Source organism: Crinia signifera, chromosome 6, assembly GCF_055691185.1.
Source record: "Crinia signifera chromosome 6, ASM5569118v1, whole genome shotgun sequence".
Classification (NCBI taxonomy): domain Eukaryota; kingdom Metazoa; phylum Chordata; class Amphibia; order Anura; family Myobatrachidae; genus Crinia; species Crinia signifera.
This window is the reverse complement of record NC_139222.1, coordinates 143706321-143728390: the sequence shown is the minus strand read 5'-3', so window position 1 is coordinate 143728390 and position 22070 is coordinate 143706321. Positions and strand designations below refer to the sequence as shown.

General features: G+C 43.0%; 1 protein-coding gene across 2 annotated transcripts; it reads right to left on the bottom strand.

Moving 5' to 3' along the window:
* Positions 1-4959: 4959 nt before the first annotated feature.
* Positions 4960-21640, bottom strand: MLX (MAX dimerization protein MLX). Of its 2 annotated transcripts, none has more exons than XM_083147505.1 (8): positions 21497-21640; positions 19671-19707; positions 18810-18893; positions 16519-16625; positions 13726-13825; positions 13060-13159; positions 10115-10316; positions 4960-7044 (listed from the first exon to the last, which is right to left on the bottom strand). In XM_083147505.1, exons 1-8 carry the CDS (start codon positions 21542-21544, stop codon positions 6988-6990), a joined length of 735 nt encoding a protein of 244 aa, XP_083003631.1. In that variant the 5' UTR covers positions 21545-21640; the 3' UTR covers positions 4960-6987. The 2 variants fall into 2 exon arrangements, with proteins under 2 accessions (XP_083003631.1, XP_083003633.1); XM_083147507.1 differs by having other exon boundaries at positions 21439-21553.
* Between the last annotated feature and the right edge of the window lie 430 nt (positions 21641-22070).

Sequence of the window (22070 nt, the reverse complement as noted above, 5' to 3'; positions counted from 1 at the left end):
TATAACCTCTGTTCTACGTAAAGAGAATATTCTGTACAGATGGGGGTTTCCCACAAAATTGTTAATCAATCGAGAGGGCTCTACGATTGCTCTGTCGTCAGTTGACGAAGGGAAACGCTTCCTATCCACATTAACCCCAGCGAGCGCTTCAACTTCCCCGCCACCTGAGCGCGGACTTCAGCTGGACTGGTCTGCATCAGGGTCGAACCAGTGAGCCTGTTATGTGTAGAAAACTTTTATTTCTCTTTATTCCGCTTGTTTACAGTTTAAATGTTTTTGTCTAGTTTTAAATGGCCATAATATGCGGTCTAGAGAACTGTTTCTTTTGCTTCCGCTATTGAAGTTGCTCAAAAGCTCGCTCTTTACTGTTATCCTTAGGCATATAGCCTTAATAGGCTGCTTTCCTACTGTTTTGTCAGTCTTGTTATTACTTATTCAGGGGGTCTGCTCTCTTTGTTTGTATCTACGGGCCTAGAAAACTAACCTTCACCTTTCTGAGGTCTGTCCCCCCGGGACACCCGGGGAGTTGATGGGACAATCTATGGAGGGTATGGGCCATCGATAATATTTCCCCTATACTTTAGATTTGTTTAGTTATTGTTCCGGGTGTGAATATGTTACCACTACCCCCACGCCACCTTAGAGTGCCGCCATGGTACGGCGCCCAACTTTACCCCCATATGGGGGTCCACTCTTCTCCTTCTTCATCCGTTCCCCCCTCCTTCCCCCCTCTTTTTTCCTAGTTCCCCCCCCAGGTCCTAATTGGACACTTACTAGCACTGTCTCTAACACAACCTTTTGTTGTCTGCCTCTGTTCTGCCAAGCAGTTTTTCAAATAGACGATAATGGTTAATGTCATCTCCATAAACGCCAAGGGTCTCAATTCTCCCAATAAGAGGAGATTGGCCCTTAGATATTTCCATAAACATAAAATTCAAATTGCTGCTGTTCAAGAAACACACTTCTTAGACTCAGCTCCCCCGTCATTTTCTGACAGGAACTACCCGCACTGCTACATGGCTAACGGCCCTTCTAAAAAAGCCGGAGTTGCGATTCTTGTCTCGCAACACTGCGCCTTCTCCCTCACATCCCAATACTCGGACCCTGAAGGGAGATATCTGGTTTTAACTGGTTCTCTTGAGAATCGAGAAGTGACTATAGTGTCGTGCTATGCCCCTAATACCAAGCAACTCCAATTTTGTAGAAAACTTTGTACCAAAATTCAGCAATTGGCCAGGGGAGCCCTGTTACTCCTAGGGGATTTCAACTTGGTCCCAGATCCATCTCTTGATAGCTCACGCAAAACGTCTCGGCCTTCCAGTCAGCCCTCTGGCCCTTCTAAAGGCCTGCGCCAACTCCTGGCGGAACATGATCTCTTCGATGTATGGAGGGTCAGACACCCTTCAGTAAGGGATTATACTTTCTACTCCCACGTGCACGGCACCTACTCAAGAATTGATCTAGCCTTGTCTGATAAATGGTCCCTGGACTCCTTTAAGAAAATCAGTATTCTTCCCAGATCCTGGTCCGATCATTCCCCTATATATATTGAGTGGGAAATAATGCGCAGGACTACTGCCCCGGGCCCGTGGCGCCTGGGTCGACAGTGTCTCATTCGGCCAGAGGCTCGACAGGCTATATGCTCATCAATAGACTACTATCTACAGGAGAACTCCCCCGAGGACACTACAACCTTTACTCATTGGTGTGCCCTTAAGGCGGTAGCTAGAGGCTCTGCCATACAAATAGCAGCCAAGCTGAAAAGAGAGAATGCAAAATCTTTGGCACAAGCCGAAGCTGAGCTTTCTACTCTAGAGGCCGCGCACAAGTCTAACCCGGCGGATAAAGCCTTGGGTAAGCGATTGAATGCAGCTAGAGATAAGGTGAACAGCTTTTATCTGGCGGAAATCCAGCGTAATGTAAACAGGCTAAACCAGAAATTCTACCAACTTGGTAATAGGGCAGGTAGGCTATTGGCGAGGAAACTGAGAGGAAAGAGAGCAAAGGAAAAAATCCATATGATCCATTCCGACCGGGGATTAAAAATATATGACCCAAACGAGATTGCCAACGCCTTTTCTGATTATTATGCTAAACTCTACAACTTAAAAGATGACCCGTCCACCTGCCAGCCCCACCATGAGAAGATAGTTAAGTTCCTGGACAAAATCAACCTTCCTACCTTATCCCCAGAGTCCTACCTGTCCCTTAATGCACCTTGGACACTGAAAGAGGTCCAATCTAGTATAGACTCTCTCCCGTCTGATAAAGCCCCTGGGCCAGATGGGTTCCCCTCCAACTTCTATAAGACTTTTAAAGCCCAGTTATCCCCAGTATTGCTCAGAGTCTTCAACGAGGCCTCTTTGGCCAAAAGCTTCCCCCCTGAAATGCTAGAATCCCGTATCATTACTATCCCTAAACCGGGAAAACCCCCAACTTCAGTCCAGAATTACAGACCTATTGCACTCCTTAACTCTGATTTGAAACTATACGCCAAATTAGTAGCTAACCGCATTAGTCCTCTCCTCCCCTCTCTCATTAAAAATGACCAGGTTGGTTTTGTCATGGATAGACAAGCCCCAGACAATACACGCAGAGAGTTGGGGGTGATTGAATACTGCTCTTCAAAGAACATTCCTCTTTTAGTCCTATCATTGGATGCCGAAAAGGCGTTTGATAGACTTCACTGGGGGTACATGAAAGCTACCTTGGAAAGATTTGGCTTTAATGGCCGGATACTTGACTCCATTTTAGCCCTCTACTCGTCCCCATCAGCTAGAGTGTTTGCAAATGGTTGTACATCCTCGGGGTTCAAGATAACTAACGGTACCCGACAGGGATGCCCACTTTCTCCTTTAATCTTTGCACTGGCTGTCGAGCCTCTGGCTGAACATATTAGGTGCAATGAGGGTATAAGAGGCCCATTTGTGGGCAACTCATCCCATAAAATCAGCCTCTTCGCGGATGATATTCTTGTGAATATATTAGACCCCGATGTCTCCCTGCCAGCTCTCCATGAAGTGCTGCAGGACTACTCTGAAATCTCATTTTATAAGTTAAATACCAGTAAGACAGAAGCCCTCCCTCTGGGGTTCTCCGCTGAGGCCATTGATAGATTGAAAGCAATATACAATTATTCGTGGCAAAATCGGTCACTTAAGTATCTGGGCATAAACCTGGCGACAGAACAACACCTGTTCGATTGTAACTACGGCCCTCTGTTGAGGGCGTTCACAGGGCTGACTGGAGACTGGATGTTGCAGGATGTGTCTTGGCTGGGGAGAGTTGCTGCAGCCAAGATGGTCCTCTTACCGAAATTAATGTATTTATTTCGCTCCATCCCGAGAGCCCCCCCAAAGCATTGGTTTAATAAATTTAACCAACTCTTAGCTAAATATATCTGGAGAGGGACTAAACCTAGAATAGCAAAGAAAGTATTAGCTCGGTCTAAATCTGAAGGGGGTGTGGCATATCCAGACATTGAACTTTACTATGCCGCATGCGTGCTGAACCAGGCTAGGGATTGGTTTAACCTTAAAGAGCCCAAACCATGGGTTATATTAGAGAGTAAACTCTCCCACCCTATCCCTGTTGAGGACCTTTTGTGGCTCCCTCTAAGTGAGACTAGGAAACCCTCAGCTGTATGCAAATCTATCAAAGCGACCCTAGATGTCTGGCATAAAATGACAGCCTCCATAGCTAATATAGCCCTTCCGGCCCCCTGTCTATCCCTTAAAGCTCTGAAATCTCTAATTCCCAATCTACCGCTACAGAGATGGATCAACCAAGGAGTCAGCTCAGTGGAAGATCTATTTGTTGAGGATAATCTCGTCCCCTTTAGTTACTTACAACAAAAATTTAATATTCCCAAACAGGATTTTTTCATTTACCTTCAGATCAGGAGTTGGTTACACTCACACCTTGATACACCCTTTAAAAAGCCAACATTTCCAGCCTTTCTTAAAGCAAAGACCTGTGACTATTCACATAGAGGTGGCATAACATGGTGGTACTCTTATTTGATTTCCATGGACAGTAAGGCCAAACTGAAATCTCAAACCTTATGGGAGAGGGATTTGAACAAATCTTTCAATGAAGAGGACTGGGAGAACATATTTAAATCCTGTTTTAAGATCTCCCGCTGCATCAACCACTCTGAAATGTTCTTTAAACTCATTCATAGGGCATACTTCACCCCAGCCAGATTACACAAGATTTGGCCTACGTCCTCCAACCTATGCTGGAGAAAATGCGGAAATATTGGGGACATATTCCACATATTTTGGGCATGCCCGTTGCTCGGGTCTCTCTGGGGGGAAGTATTTCATCTTATGAGCTCAATTTCGAACCGACCCATTCTTCCTGACCCAACTATAGCGCTTCTTCATGTTTTCCCACTACAGCTTTCAGCTGCAGAACAATATATTCTAGGACACATCTTAATAGCCACCAAGGCCTGTATAGCTAAAGGGTGGAAATCAGAGGCTATACCGTCTATAGAATGTATTCAAAACAAGGTGCATAAACATTTTATTTATGAAACAACCAACGACAAATACTCCTCCTCTGCTAACTCACTATGCTTGAGGTGGCTCGGATGGTCTGTCTTTCTGGAAGGGACAGACCACCCGAACATTCACGGCAGCACTCCAGACCTATCAATACTAAGCTCCCAGTAGTTTCCTGTTGTTATGTCTAGCGATGCTTTCCGGTTAAATGGATGCAGACTGCAATATTGGTGTATTACTCTGACATGTAGTCCTAAGTGAGACAATGCCGTTTACTATGCAATGTTCCTCCTTACCTCCCCCCTCCTTCCCTTTCTTTTTGCTACCTTTCTGTACCCCCCTGCTTTATTGTTATTATTTTTGTTTTTGAAAAAAAAAAATTCTCAATAAAAATTTAATATTAAAAAAAAAAAAAGAGAGTCAAGATAAACAACTTATATGGAATTTATATAGAATATTTATTAAACAACTTTATTTGCAATTGAAAAAAAACCTGAAAATACATTTCCCCAGAAGAAAACCCTTTAAACTGGAAACCTTAATTTATAAAATCAGCAGTGCAAAGAGGATATTCACACAAATAAATAAAGATTCAGCTTTTAAATGGTTAATTTATCTACTCTGTAATAAGAGCTCAGAATATAATTAAGTATTCCACTTGACATCAACATAGAAGTAACAAAGCTGAAGCCTTGCAAAATGAAATGGTACAAATTGCTGCCACTAGAAGGTGCTGTTCTATGTAAATTGAAATGCTGCCCCATTCGTTCTCAGTAACCAATTACGTGTATGAGTTACAGTAAGGGCGGGATGTTGTAACATCCGCGCCCATTATCGCCGGCTACCGCATTATTAGTAACGGCATATGCTATAACATATGCCGTTATTCATGCAAGGGACAGCTCTTGCGGTAAGAGCTGTCCCTTGCGATGCGGTGCCGGCGCTGGACTTCCGGGTCTGTGACCCGGGAGTCCATCTGCGCATGCGCAGACCCCGGCGCCGGCCGCAGGGCACGCTGGGAGGGATCCGTGACGGATCCCTCAAACAGCGCTGCGGTAAGAAGCCCATAGGCTTCTGCAGGGATTCGCCAGCTTTAGCTGGCGATTCCCTCCGCAGCGCTGACACTGCGGAGGCGCCATATAGCATATAGAGATGCGGTAGAAACCCCGAAAACGGGGTTTTTACCGCATTTCTGCTATATAGCATCCCGCCCTAAGTGAGGACTCTGCAAATGCTACTTTTGTTTTCTATAATGGGCAAAGCCTACAGCAATACATATGTGAGGCACCTGCCATCACATGTAACAGATTTGGCTAAAGCTAGCCCAGCATAAGGTGAGAATGACATCAGGTTGCTTTTAGAAAAACATGCGGATGATGTTACCAAAGATCAATTATAGTAATATTGACCGGTATCAATGTATTGCCTTTCTTAGTGCATCAATGTTGTGGATTACTTTGGGCAGCAAGGCCTAGTCCACACTGAAAAACACGTACAGGTCCTGTAGTGACAAGGCCAAGAAGAAGTCTCATCTACTAAGCAGACATATCTGAAGCTAGAACTCTCTTCAGGTTATATGATCTGACCCTCAGCTATTTATTTACTTCAGATACATCTGATCAGATCTATGGTAACCCCCTGAAAGCTTCAGATCTGACAGATCTTCGGTGTAGCACCAAATATATTTTTGTCAGATGGATTTAGAGGTGCGTACACACGTACAGATTTTTCTGTCTAATCTATCTGGTGGGAACAAAAACCTGAAAATGTATGGGAGCAAATGACAATCAAAAAATTGTTCCCAAAGGCTTGAAAACAGACCGTGATCACTTAAATAGTTTCAATCATTCTGATAACAAATTTCTCAAAGCATATATATTTTTCTGTTTTCCTGCATTTGGGTGGAAATTTTTGATTGTCATATGCTCCCATACATTACCAGGTTTTAGTTCCCACCAGATAGATCTCACAGAAAAATCTGTACGTGAGTACACACCTTGAGACTCAGACGCACATCTGATCTGAGGAATCTCAGATTTGCCCCCCTTTTTTTTTTTTTAGATTGGTCTGTCAGATCCATCTGAATCTGAAAACAGGCCAAATCTGAGCAGTGGATGGGGGCCTTCACAAAAACTGGTCAGTAGAAACATTAAGGGCTCATTTATGAGTTCACTATACTTTTTGCTTTGAACAGAGGGTGAACCCTACAGCAACCAATATGTATTATTCTTGTATGATATTAAATTATGATTTTATTTCACAAGACTAATGTCACTTGAAGAGAACAATTTCATGCTATGTTAGCAAGACATGAAGCATTGCAATAATTCTGGCCAGTGACGGTCTTTTATGATGTCAGAGTAGCTATGAAAAGTTATTAAAATGCAGATAATGTCCAATCGTAATTCCATCAACATTAACTACGCAGTAATCTGCTATAACCTCCTTGTGGTCTTGTGCCAGTAAAAGACTGTGTGTCTCAGTACAGTGGTCTCTTCAACTGGTGCAGGACATTTCGCACTATGTCATGAAGTGTCTGGAGAAAGAAGAACCTGAAATTACTATTAACTCTTTATGACTTAGTCTGCCACAATAGATTTATTTATATTAGTACATACATATGACACAGATTTGAGCTTACAAACTATATTCCCTTGCCCCGAGCTATACACAAAAGCTGGGTACAGACTGGAGCGATATTGGGCCGACTTGCCATTGTGTAACGACAAATTGCTGAGTGTGTACAGATGGTTAATTGCTTCAGTGGTTGCTAGCAACCGTCGCAAGATCACCTTGTTTATGCTTATAAAGCATGGGTCTTCAAACTGTGGCCCTCCAGATGTTGTGAAACTACAAATCCAAGCATGCTTTGCCACAGTTTTAACACTCCCTTATAGCAAAACTCTGGCAAGGCATGCTGGGATTTGTAGTTTCACAACATCTGGAGGGCCACAGTTTGAAGACCCATGCTAAAGGACGGAACACTCCATCCTTCATAAAACCAGTTCTATTGTGAATACAGAAACTGGGCTCAAGGGCACTGGTTCGAACGCCTGTCACTCCAGTGTGTACCCAACTTTAGTTTCCTAGTTGTTTGTTTGTCAGAAGAGAAATTAATTCAAGAAAGCATAGCATCTGGCTTTAAGCCATGTAAACATATGGATAACAGTACAGACAGGGCACAGATTGAAACATAGGACCTTATTCTGGTTCACTCTTAGAGGAAAATTCCTTCTCAAATGGACAAAACCATGTGCACTGCAGGTGGGGCAGATGTAACATGTGCAGATAGAATTAGAGTTGGCTGGGGTTTTTCTTCAAAGTAGATCTATATTGCAGTGTAGAATTAAAGCCGTCAGTATTTTCCCTGCACAGAAAAAAATAACTCACTCAAATCTAAATTCTATCTGCACATGTTACATCTGCCCCACCTCCAGTGCAGCATGGTTTTGTCCATTTCAGAAGGATTTTGCCTCTAAGAGTGAACCAGAATAAGGCCCTCAGTGCTGTAAGGCAAAATTGCTAATCACTATGACATCAACCATTATACTGTGTACTTTACACACATATATATAGGTGAGGAACTGCTGAAGACAGCGGAGCCAGTTGCCACCTGTCTCCATCCCAGACGTTCCATGCATGCCTCTTCACAACACACATCCTGCTCAGCTATTGTTGTTTCTGAAATCCTATACAATAATAGTACTTCTTCCAGCACTCTATCATTTTATATGACTCCAGCTTACTATTTGTTTTACATGGTGATTGCTGAGCCGATTAAGAAGGGGGGGTAAGGGTGGTTTAACACGCTACGGTTGACATCGGCCCAGGCCGTGCACAGAAGTTTACAATGATCGGGATGGCCACAGCCATCCCGTGTGAATAGACACACTCCTGTCCATTATTAACTACTGTGCATGGCTTTTGTCCGTGCGTGTTTCACCAGAGTGTGTGAAACAGCCCTAAGGGGTCACAGAGACGGCTGCCCAAGAGGTTAGATACTTTTATGACCATGCACAACCCAGCCTGCATCTACAACCTCTTCTGGCTCATGCTACTCACATCAGTGGCACCCACCTTGTCTAGGGGTAGGCTCTGAGCAGCTGCAGTACATATAGCTGGTGGTGACTGGAACTGGAGGGAGGGTTACAGTGTATATCCAGTATAGGGAGTTTGGCTGCCAACTGGCCTTTAATGCCAGTTCTGAATTCATGACTTTGTCCTGGTTCTATCATCTGGCTCTTCTGTTCTGACACGGGTTGTGGCCCTGTCCTCTCTCTTTTATCCAGGTCACCCATGTTATGGTTCTGTCCCTGTCCTTTGTGTCCCCTCTGCCCAGGTCAGGTCACCCATCTCTCCTGTCCCGGCTGTTTTCACCCCCTCGGTCTTAATCTGTCCTGGCCCCACTGTTCCTTTCATCTCAGTATTGGCATGGTCCCTCTTAAGCTGGCCATACATCAGAAAGATTGATCTTAAGATCGATTGCGCTCATGATTGTGTACAATTTCCCTTAAAATCCCCGGAAGTCCTAGGTGCTTTTTGGACACACAATCTACTCACAATCCATCATACAATCAGTCATACAATCCATCTGCTGATTGATTGTATAATTGTGTACACAAGATGTGCACACAATCTGCATACAATCCATCTTACAATCAATTGAGATTGTATGATTGGGTACAATATCTTTCTGATGTATGGCCACCTTAAGTCCTGTCACCTCTGTACCAGCCCCAAATTATAGATTTTCCCCATTTGTTCAAGGGGTTGGGTGTGGGGTACTAAACTCTAACTTGCCTCTGGGACAGGGATGAAGTTATGCCAATCGCTAGATTAAAAACAAAAAAACACCTATTCTGGTTTACATAATGTCACAATGAGATCTCAGTACTATGACTAACATGTGATTTGTGTTTCTTTATTGTTGCATGGGGCAGTGTAACCCAGTGACCTCCAAAGAGGAAGGAAACGGAAAAGGGGTGGGGCTATAAAGTATCGTTTTTAAACCAGGGCATGATGAATGTTCTAAAACAGAAGGGAATTTTAATTGACTGAACAGATGGTGTATAGTGTTATTTGCCAAAATAAATGCACAGATCCCTGTGTGCGCGAGAGACCACTTATTCTCTACACGAGTCAGGCATCATCTGGCAATACTACTCCGTATCTACCAAGGCTACAGATAGCAAATAGGGATATAGGTCATAGTGTTGACAGGCCATAGGGTCAGCACAATAAAAAGATTGACAGAGAAAAGTCTGACATTAGTTCTTCACTGTTTTTGTTGGTGTCTATGTCAACATGGACACTGTATAAGTGCAACGCTTTGCTCGCCATGCTCAGGGCACGGTACCTAGCTATGCTCAACACACTTATATTCTCCCACTACGGCCACTTGGATAGGAAAGTATTTAAACAAAAAAAAAACACCTGTTTTGAAAAATGATAAAAAAAAAAAATTATGTCGACCGATTGTGTATCACCGTAAGGTATGTTGACCTTTCATGTGTCGATCTATTGTTGACATGCTGCCTGCATCCTAATAGTTATATTATTAGTACAAATTTTGATTACAAAAAGTTTAATTAAAGAGGGCTGCATACCTGAGGCTTACAGTGTTCCTCTATCCAGCTGAAGACACAAGCCGACAACTCCTGGAAACTGTTCACAGAGATGGAAGCATTGAATGTTTGAAACAAAGAGTCCATGATGCCTTCAAACACACTGAATTTCACTTGGTCAGGTACATGATCTGTCCCTTCATGTGGGTTATTCTGATGAGCTTTAACAATCTGTTCATAATTTCTGCAAAAGAAAAAAGATACATTTCCATAAAGTACCATTGAGTTTTTGAAAATTTACATTGCTATGGACAGCCTTGTCCTACAATGTTACATCTGCACTCATGGTTTACAATAGAGGAAGGGTATCCCTAAAAACATTGCATCTGCTGGCTAAAAGATAGGAGTATATTTGATAATAATAAGTTATAGAATTTTCTTAGGAGGAATTCAAGTAGGTGCCGAGTATCGGTCTGACACTGCCGCACCTTACAGTGATGGGGATTTCACACTTGCAGATGACTCCCGCATTCAAACTGGCTAAATAATTTCCAACCTTAATGCAAGTTTTGCACACGTGTGGTGGAGGTATTATAGGTTATTTATATAGTTCAGCCTACATTAGCTAAATAAATTCAATATCTCCCCAGAAGGCTAAATCAGAGCCCAAATAATTAAGTCAAGTTCCAGAAATCTACATTATAAACACCTTGTTGAAAAGTCTGTTTAACAAGCGACCATACAATAAGCCCCCTGAAGAGTGCAAAAAAAAAAAAAAGGGGAGGGGAATACACCATTAAAGAAGATAGGCCAAAGCCCAAATCTGGATCCACCCACAAAAGTCAAAACTAGGTGTAAAACTTCCAGCCGAACTCTAGGTGAAGGAAGTCACCAGACCCAGATGATAAATTGTGACACAAGATGGTTAACAGGCATTAAGCATGGAATGAATTACCAATCATGACAGCCCCCTAGCTTTCAGGATAGATGGCCCTGTAGCTCTCATCAAAAGAGAGATGGGCAAGATCCAGGCAGAAGCAAAAGCCCCTGCAACAGAATACAGTGCCATGGTGGTAGACGCCAGGAAGAATCTATGGAATAGCCAAGAAAATCCACGAACTAAGGCTTTTTGTGGCCACACTGAAACCACAAGGATCACCGTGCCATACCAACTACAACTTGTGGAGGACCGGTGGAGCAGTGGATGAACATTAGACGGAAGTTGCACCAAACTGCCATGGTGTCCTGAGTACATGTGGACTTCAAATGTGCTAAGATGCCACCCTGATGATGGATGGCAAGTGCCGATCCAGAAGCAGAAAGATGTCTAGACAAAGGGCCCACTAGCCATAGGGGAAGACTTGGCACCTTTGGAAACACTCCAAATTGTGGACCCTGGGAATGCAGGCCACAGATTATATCAAGACAGCCAGCCTAGTAGAAAATGTCAAAGTGAATGCAGGTGGGACTGAAGGAACCACACTAGAAGAAGGAGTTAGAGACCTCTTGAGGTCTTGAGATAATTGCTTGTGCATTGCATATAAAATTTGCTCCACTGGGGGGGGGGGGGGGGGGGGGGGGGGGGGGGGGGGGGGGGGGGGGGGGGAGGGAGGGAGTAGGGTAACTTGTGTAGTTTCACCGGCCAGCATATAACAGCCATGTAAGGGTAACAAATTAAGTATCAGCATTACCATTAGCATTACATTACCCCGAAGGTCTGTTGGGCTCTAATTTATTTACACCGCGTTCCTGCATTTGTGACTTTTTTACTTTTTTTTTTTATGACTTTCTTTTGCTTCTTGATATAAAAAAAGAGATTGTGTGAACTTTAAAAAAAAAATTAAATAAAGTTTTTATTTGAATTTGAGACGATAAAGTTTTTTTTTAACTCATGTGCAATTGTTCTAAATTGTAAGTACTGTATATTTCAGACATCTAGTCCAGCACTCTGCTATCTCTAATTTATTTTCTTTAAAAATTAATTTTCTGGATAGTACACAGTTGAGCTATCATTTTCGAGGTTCAGCAGCAGCAGAACTACTTTAAAGCCCCGTACACACGGGGGAGATATATTGCTCAGCCATATATGGCTGAGCAATATATGGCAGTTTCTCCTGTTCATCAGCGACCAGAGATGGTCGCTGATGAAAAAGAAACTGCCGGGGGGAGCCCGGCAGTGGTAATCAGCTGGTCGCAGGAGCATGTTCCCGCGATCACTACAGGGGTAAAAACGGGAGCGCGCACCCGGCGATAAATCGCCGGTGCACACTCCCATCGTGGGCAATATGGTCGCTTAGCGACCATATTTCCCGCGATATTATATAAAATCGCCCCCGTGTGTACGCACCTTTAGCGCTCGAGATTGTTTGACCCAAAAATCCCTCTTTTTGTTTTAGGATGAGGAGAGGTAGAATGAACCAAGAGGCCAGCAAAGTAGCCATTGCCTCACCTAGACCTGGGATGGGGTGATAACGCAGGAGTCCAGCAGAGGACACTTTAGTTCTTCAAGGGCTATTGAATGGCAGAACAACTCTGGGTTGGAGGATGCCCCTACGGTATACATCATAGCTCTGGGAGACCTCATCTCTTATCCATGCGCACTCCAAGGACCCCATTTAAGTCTCTTGCTAAAAAAAGCAAAGCAAATGGATGGCCTCTCATGCTGGGGTACCCCAAGTAGAGGCCTGCCCTCACGCAGCAGGCTCGTAAGCCAGCTTTGTGGGCGGGCGACTTGGAGACCAGGTCTATTTACCTGAAGGCACTTGTCGAAGTGCTGACAAATAGAGCATAGATTGTCACCTGATAGAAAGTGGTTAAGAAATTAACAGTACCCATTACAAACTCTTGCCTAAATAACCTCTCAGAGCTTACACATAATTGTTAACAGAAATAAATTGGCGTAACCTGCTGGGGAAGGGGGTCTAAATAACGGTATGGAGAATCTTTATTTAAAAAAACAAAAAAACATTCTCCAAACAAAAACTTACGATTTCATAATCTTTAAGGCCATGACCTCTTTACGCAGGGTAGAAACTTCCTCCTCGTGTTTTTTCTTCTCCTTGTGCAGGAACTGAATATAGTCTATGGCTGTGGGAAAGATGTAGCGAAATTAGCCAGAAGTCAACTTATTGGCACATAAGAGTAGTAGCAGGCATTAGAACGTGCAGTGACACTGCTAAATGTATAGACAGTGCAGGCTGTAGGTATACGTTATGCCACACTGCTGTGGCCCCTGGCAGTTTTCACAATCTCCTGTAGCTTGAATAACTTCTGGGCCAACAGTCAGCTGCTGCTCAAACTTTCACAGCATCAACTCCACACACAAACTACATAAACACGTCATTGGAGCCACTAGGGGGCTGGTACATGAAGCAGTGAAAATATTGGAGAAATTCCCAATAGTAGCCAATTTACTTTGGCAGTGCATGCAGCTCAATCTACCAGCTATTTTCAGCACATTGCACAGTGTGTACAGACTAATTAAATCTATGCCTGATACATCAAACATGTAATTACACACACACACACACACACACACAGTGTGTATACAATATATCGTTTGTCCGGGAGTTCAAGGGAAATTATTGACAATTTCATGTCGTTAACACACACACATCTAATGTAGTATAGAAAGGAACTGAACAAACACTTACTCTTCTGCAGGACCACTGCCTTGCTAAGCTTCTGTGCACCTATAGAACAATCCTGTTGCTGGCAAGTAGGAACTATGGTCTGTAAATCATCATAACCTTTCTGCAGGGAGGGGGGTACAAAGTTGTTTATTAGTTACAATTCATAGCATCAGCTTTTGACATTTGGGGGCTTATTCAATGTCATTTATAACAGTCGGAAATACAGAGCAATGTGACAGTCTGTATTCAATCTTTCAACTGTCGAAAACTTTACAACACATTGGAACAGCCGTGTATTGTCGAAAATGGCAGCAGATTAGACAATCTAGCGCCTGTTTTCGACAATTCAATAACTGCGATCAAAATCATGGCTGGTGTGTGCGCCTGGCTTCACAGTTAGGCTGTCCAACCAGCAGGAAAATGGTGATGTGCGAGTGCATCACTGTTATAGTATACACCTGGGGTAGCCAACCCTAGTCCTCGAGAGCTACCAACAGTGCATGTTTTGCAGGTCTCCTCACAGAATCACAAGTGAGCCAATTAGCTCCATCTGTGGATCTTTTAAAATGTGTCAGTGATTAATGAGTGCAGCTGTGCAGCAGCTAGGTTGTCTGGAAAATGTGAACTGTTGGTAGCTCTCGAGGGCTAGCGTTGGCTACCACTGGTATACACTATATCTATGTTCCCACAAACTCTTGCGTGGGACCCGGTGTGCTGGTTGGCCCTCCACTGCCAACAGAAGTTTAACAAAACTGCAACTCATACTGATGCATACTGCATAACTTATACTTACATTCATACTGCATAACATCATAAAGTAACAGATGGCAATAGTGGGAGCAGATTGGGGGGGGGGGGGGGGGGGGACAGAAGGAACTAGTGAACTGCTCGTTAACCTTTTGAGTACCAACATCTGAGGAGATGCAAAATATCCGCTAAAAATGCCAGCGTCTCTCACATTTGTTATACAAATTCAAATAAAAAAGTTATGTTAAAAGAGATTATATTTCCTATATAAAAAGGTAAACATTACAGGTCATTATGATGAATCATGTGCAGCAACCCACAGGAACCCCAAATATTTTATATAACTATCTGATTAACATTAGATTAATTAAATATTATTGCTGCTTCATATGGGACCTTTGTTTCTTTCCTTCTGTACTAACCATATCTTGCTTGCCCGGACTGCAGCCCCGCCATACCAATATCACACTTGACATTTGCTTCATATGGGAAACAGAATGTGTACAATTTGGCAATATGCAACACCCAGTGTTAAAGTTCAAAACATGATTTTTAAATGATTTTGCAGATTGAGACAGGTTGGAACAATAAAATGATCAAATTGTCTAGTGTGTACCTGCTAAGTTGCTAACGATGAGAGCTCCGATGGAAGACATCACTACACTGGCATCGCCCAGTGTGTATGCTCTAACGATGCAGGCTCCCATCGCCCACAATCTCACTGGTTACACACATCACCTTGTGGGTACCCAGCTTTATAGAATTGAAAATATTTACAGAAAGATTTGTGGGTTATTAGAAATGGCTTGGGTTTTGTGAAGGATGACTAACCACATAACAAATTGTCAATTAGCCCATTTATATAAGTTATTTATTATCCAAGACCAGGTGTTCTTAAACATAGGACAAGGTATGTAATGAAGCAGAATATCTGATAGTCCCCAATATTTGTCAGTGGTAAGTAACCTCGTCCTTTCCGTTGTGGCACATAATTGTAGGGGAAAATGGTTTGTACACAAGGTCTTTATTCTTGTGTAATGATGGGAAGATTTATGTATTGTTCTTGCATGGATGGAAGCAGAAAGTAAACATACTGATGGGCACAGGATGTTGTGACAGATGCACATGGAGCAATACCATAGCCATATACAGATATATAGAAACAGTGCCATTGGCTGGTAATCTGTAACAAGCCCTGTCATATAAATGCACAATATATTAATGTATCATTGCCAGCTACAGACCATCCTCACTATTCCATCCTCACTAAAATAACTCCTGCCACCAGCACAGACTACAGCTGGATACCACATACAGCCATTATATCAGTTTATATGGATACTTCCCATGCTTACTCTAGCTTGAATATATAATTTATTAATGTAGCTATGCATCAAGAAACATTGTTCTAGCGCACAAAGACATTTTTTCCTCAACATGGGAGAGAGCACAGAAATCCAGCAACTATATACAAGGGACATCATACTGTGTATTGCTCTATGTATACAAGCACTGCAGTACATGCAGGACACATCTGCAATGTGACAGGTCATGAATAATGCACTTTATAGTGACCGCAGTAAAATAATAATGTCCTCTTTAAAAAAAATAAAAAATAAACGAGCGTTAAATTGCAGGACACACTTTGAAAGGTCTGTCTAATGCTGCACTGTATCTTTGTCTTATTGGGATGTGTACCGCATTGTTACTCTCCCCCCTTCCTCCCTTATGGCTTCCCCTTCTCTGCTTCACTTAACCCTTTGTGCGCCAAGTGAATATCAAAATAGGTGTGAAAATTGCCAAGCATACATTTTTATTAATTAAATGACCTGTAATGTTTACCTTATATAGGAAATATAATCTTTGAATGTGTGCGACGCTGGTATTTTAAGCAGCAATTTTGCACATCTCTCACAGATATTGGCAATCAAAGGGTGAAGCTATTGAAAATCTTTCTCCGTAACGACGTTTCTACATAAATTACTGGACACCTTATATTTCCGTTATAGAAAGGCATACAGTAACGGATGCATATTGTAGATTGTCATGGTATTTATAACTGCTTACCTTAATAGCGTCCCTCCGCTTCTGCTCAGCTTGAGTGTGTGCACGTCTGCGTCTATCTTTAAAGGCATCCTTGATGCTCTCCTGGCGATAATCGCTATCCTCGTCATCTGAGGTTGGGGAACAAGTATTGTCGATCATGCATCGGGCTAGGGGGGTTGAGGGGACACACACACATAGATTCCATAGTCACCCTAAAGAAAGTTACGTGTATTTTTCCTCTCTCTCTATGGTACAAGGCAACTGCCAAAAATAGTATTTTATAATATCTATCTATAGAAAAAGAAGGCTGGCGGCACTCAACTGGTGTTGTAATGTGAATGTAGAATCAGGTGTAAGACACCCCACATTAAATGGCCACTGTATTATTTGCAAAACTCCTTAACAAAAATATCTAAAATTAGCCAGTCATGGCGGTATCTCAAAGCAAAAGAGAATCCACAAAAGTTAAGATGTGTGGTTTTTGTCTACACCGAAGAAAAGGTACTTGGTCGTGCAAGGATTGTTGATGCCCGAACAATTTAGTATGTGATGAACACACACACACACACACACACCTACCAGTCTCTACAGCAGTATATCTCTACATTTTAGGTGCTTCTTTAGTTTTTACTTTTTCTAGCATTCCTTATCAATTATTAGTATCATTTATAATTTTTCTGTAGATAAGTAAATAGCTTCATAGAAATACTCCAAAAATAGCTCCAGAGAAAGTTAAGTAAAATGTGGATGGAATGAAAGGCCGATGTACAGTAACATAATTTAAGGATTGTATTAGTCCTCAAGAAAAAAAAATTCCTAACACTACTTTTATCACATTACTCTGCAGAACCACTACTGTAACACCACGTCTTCACACTGCAGTTCCTCATTTCCACAACTTCCTTTTATCTCAATGCAACAATAAAGTAAAATAAAAAACAACCTGCTGGGTTTACAGAAAATGATGCATAATATATATATATATATATAGTGTGGGCTTTGGTGTCTTGCACTAAATAGTTAAAAGCTGGTTTATTCCCCTATATAACCAGGGCCGGTGTAAGGCACCGGAGCGCCCCAGGCGAGTCGGGGTGGGGGCACCCCGGTGCCGGGGGGGAGGGAGGGGGGGGTGGTACCAGTGCAAAAAATTGCTGCCCCGGCGTACCTGCAGTGCTGGGGCGGTCAGGGGTGTCCGTGCTGTAGGGGTACCTGCGGCGCCGTCATGTGTACAAAGCTGGCTGCGGCCGGCGGGGTCCCTGTAGTGAATAGCAAATAACTAGCGCTTCCCGCGCCGCCGCGCGCATAGCACTAGTTATTTGCTATTCACTACAGGGACCCCGCCGGCCGCAGCCAGCTTTTATACACATGACGGCGCCGCAGGTACCCCTACGGCACGGACACCCCTGACCGCCCCAGCACTGCAGGGACAGCAATTTTTTTACACAGTTCGCTGGGGGTGAGGGGCGAACTGCCGCCCTCCAGGTGCCGGCGCCCTAGGCAAATGCCTAGAGCTGCCTAGTGGTGGCGCCGGCCCTGAATATAACTCCTCCCCTATTAGCAGTATCTCAGTCTACATTTAGCAAATATGCTGGGAGGAAAACAGCAGCACGAGCCATTAAAAACTAAACCAAACCACCTGTAAGAATAAACTGGCAAGAAAGCCAAACCAGTCGGATTAGAAGCTCAGCATCCCCCAGATGGATTTGGAGGAAGAGATTTTACAGTGAGTTAAAAAAATATATATATATATTTTTTTAAATCATATCCTCTTGCATCCAACTAGAGGACGCTCCAATACCTCAAGGAATTCCCAAAGCACGCCAACAGTGGGGAAAGGGGGGGCTGACAGTACCATCACAGGTATCCAAGTGCCTCCCCCGAAACATGTACCGCTGCCTAATGGGCAAGTTTGGCACTGTGTACACTCGCACCTGTGAATGTCAGGAGACGGAACTCGGGCTACGTACGTTATTCAGCAAGGCTGTAGCAGGACACATTGGTATATATGAATTACATCCATAAAAACAAATCACTTTACAAGTTTCCACAATAAATGTATATAGTTTCAACTTAAGTAACAGAATTAGGGCTTAGGGTCATTTTAGGTCCTGTACAAATTAACTATTTTATTTCCTGGTACATAGGTTAGAACCTATGAATCCTTGGCATGAAAGCATTACATGACTGGGAGAAATTTCCATATACTGCATTTCCCATTAAAAAGCACCATGTTTCAATAAAAACATGCAAACTGAACTGTAGTCTTATGACATCATGAATCACAGAGAATGGCCAGACCAAATGCATTATACCTGTGTTAGGAACAGAAGAGGCACTGGTAGAGCCAATGCTGTTTGCTCTGGATACTAGACTTCCTTTTCGTTCCATGATGTGACCTATAATCAGGTTGTGACAATACATTAAGACATGTTAAACATATTTTTGTTCTCCAAATACTTCCTAATAATGTAGAGTGCCCATCTGCAAAATACTGTAGAACTGTAAGGATTACCAGTCATGTCTGCATTTAAAAAAATGCCCCCCCTTTTTATACTTACCTAGTCCCCTGGCATCCACGGCAGGCCTTCAGCTTTATCCCCAGCGGTCCCAGGAGTGCATTGCGCGAGTTCCCATGTACACCGGTGACGTCACCAGCGCGCCTGGGAACTCGCATAATGCACTCCTGGGACCACTGGAGACACCGAAGATGAAGCTGAAGGCCTGCCATGAATATCAGAGGACTCCATGGATGCCGAGGGACCATCGGGGACAGGTAAGTATGTACTGTAAAAAAATATATATATTCCAAAAACCGTAAAAATCCCTTATTTGGAATGCTCGTGGTCCCGAGCATTTCGGATAAGGGATACTCAACCTGTACTAAAAGCACAGCTGCACAGACTTTATGTGCTGTGCAATGGGATGTGCACGGGAGCACGCATCTCATCGCACTGCCCGGCCGCACTGTGTATGGGCACCTTAACACATAAAAAAAAAAAAAATAATTAAGTGCCATGTTCACAAAAGCCTTATTTGTGGATTATCTTCTTCTATACTAATGTAATAATTTATTAATTTATACAAACATGAAAAATCATTCAAATTTCTAAAAACGTTATTATCGATGGGGAACTAGAGAGAAAAGGTTACAGTAACGAAAAACACGTTCTTACCTGCATCCACAACATTATCGCTGAAAGAGGTATCAGGCTGAAATTTAATAAATAAAGTGATTATTAAAATAAATATGTAAATATATACACACACATACATACAGTACATACACACTTAGTAGACCTCATTATTCTCAATGGGGACAGCAGCCTGTTCCCTAAATACCAAGCTCTAAAATGTGCAGTTTTCAAAGCTTTATCACAAAAGGGTAGCTGCTTTTGCATTTTCAGAGGAGAGGGATCTTATGATCCCGCCTCATTCTCCCAAGTGAATTTGCGCGCATAAGCAGTATCATGTACTGAGTCTTTTTAAAAGTGCAGTCCCGGTATAAGTTTGATACAAAGCAGGTTTATCATGTAAAAATGATTATGCCTGGCGTAACCAGGATTGTCAATCCCGGTACAGTCACAAATATTAATATACAGCCCACTTGTATAGAAGAGAACAGAAAATTAAGAAAATAATCAGTAAAGGTCATCGACAATATAACAAAAAAAATTGTCATCTCAGACTAGCATTGCAAAAGTTCTAATACTGTTCATCATTCCAAGGACTGCATTACAGACTGCACAAAAGGGTCCTGAAAGAGATTTCTCTGTTCCATTACAGTGTTTGAGATGCATACCAGGTTCTGCAGGGGTGTGGTATGGCGGTCTGAATCGGGATCCCGTCTGCCAGTGCTTCGACAGGGAGGCCAATGCAAAGAAGCCCTTTGCGGGTTCTAATCTCCCTCTATGGGGGTTGTGGACCCCAAATAGGGAGAATAGCCCCTGTCACTTGGGATCTGGGCTGTGTATAACATACGCATCGTCATTTCAATATCGCTATGCTTCCAGCCCACGTGTACACTGCTTTAGTACATCTGCCCCTGGCCTCTCTGTCTTAAGATAGTGCTGTACATAGTCCAGGAAACTAGCACAAAAGACGACTTCTAATAAATATAGAAAATTTAGATCAGCTTTTCAAGACCTGCTCCAGGTTCTACATTTCAGAATGGGTTCTAAATATTAACAGCAAACATTTTTACCTTTTTTAGAGAATGTATTTAAAATTTCCCAGGTTTTGGGGTTATTGTACACCAAACTTCACATACAATGGGGGAGATGTGAGCAAACAGGAGTTATGTCATGGCTGGACTAAATGAATTGGAGTCACCCCTTTAGGACCTTATTCGAGTTCACGCTTTCTGACAAAATCCTTCTTAGATGGACAAAACCATGTGCACTGCAGGGGGGCAGATGTAACATGTACAGATAGAAATAGATTTGGTGATTTTTTGGTGATTCTTTGCAGGGTAAATACTGGCTGCTTTATTTTAACACTGCAATATAGATCTCACTTTGAAGTAAAACCCCACCCAAATCTAATTAGATCTGCACAAGTTACATCTGCCCCACCTGCAGTGCACATGGTTTTGTCCATCTAAGAAGGATTTTGTCTGAAAGAGTGAACTCGAATAAGGCCCTTAGCCGCTACCACAGTACAATAATAAAATAGTATGAGGCTACTCAGACTATTCGAAATATACAAAAATAATACACAGTAGGGATTAATAACATATGATAAGCATTCATTATATTGCTTAAATACGACAGGCTGCCGTGAGGACACTGCACATAGGATGCTAGGAGACATGGTTTAAGCGTAGCCATAAGAAAATGTGTTAAGAGTCCCTAAATAGTTATGAGCAGGGAAGGACATACGGATGACAGCGTTACACATGAACACTGACGATCTCCCGGCTATCCCCAGCCCCCAGTCCCGTACCTCTCCCGGGGCCTCGCAGATCTAACATCCCCGCTCTGTCCTACGCCGCCCTCCTTACTTTGCTCCATGGATCCTCGGGAGAAGCGGCGCCTGCTGCCTCCGACATCCTGCGGTGCAGCGCCTGACAAGGCCTCGGAGTGACCGCCCTCTGCTGGGCGGAGAGTGCAGGAGAAGCCGGGGGTGCAGCCCAGGCCTGGCCCACAGCAAAACAACGGGACATTATTGTTATGACATATGTATTATTAGTTATGAACGGTCTTTTGTCAGGTGTCACGCAGCGTGTCCATGGGCAGATAATAGCAGACATAATAATATAACATTTATATAAACGTGTGTTACAGAGAGTGACTTGATGAGAACTGTTTCCCATAGCAGCAAATCCAAGGTTTGGAAATATACTAACCAGGCCGATCAGCAGGGGGGGTTTCTGAGTACCCAGAAACCCCCCCAGGAGTCTAAGGGCCCTAGGCTGAAAGCTGAGGGTCTCCTCTTTCCATGGGTACAAGAATTTTAAAAATCGGCCCTTGGGAACCGGAGATATCTGACATCAAAGCAGTGGTCCCCATCCAAGCCTGTTAATTGCTCTTCCAAGTCAGATATTTCAGGTTCTTTCTGACTCAGAGTTTCTTTGA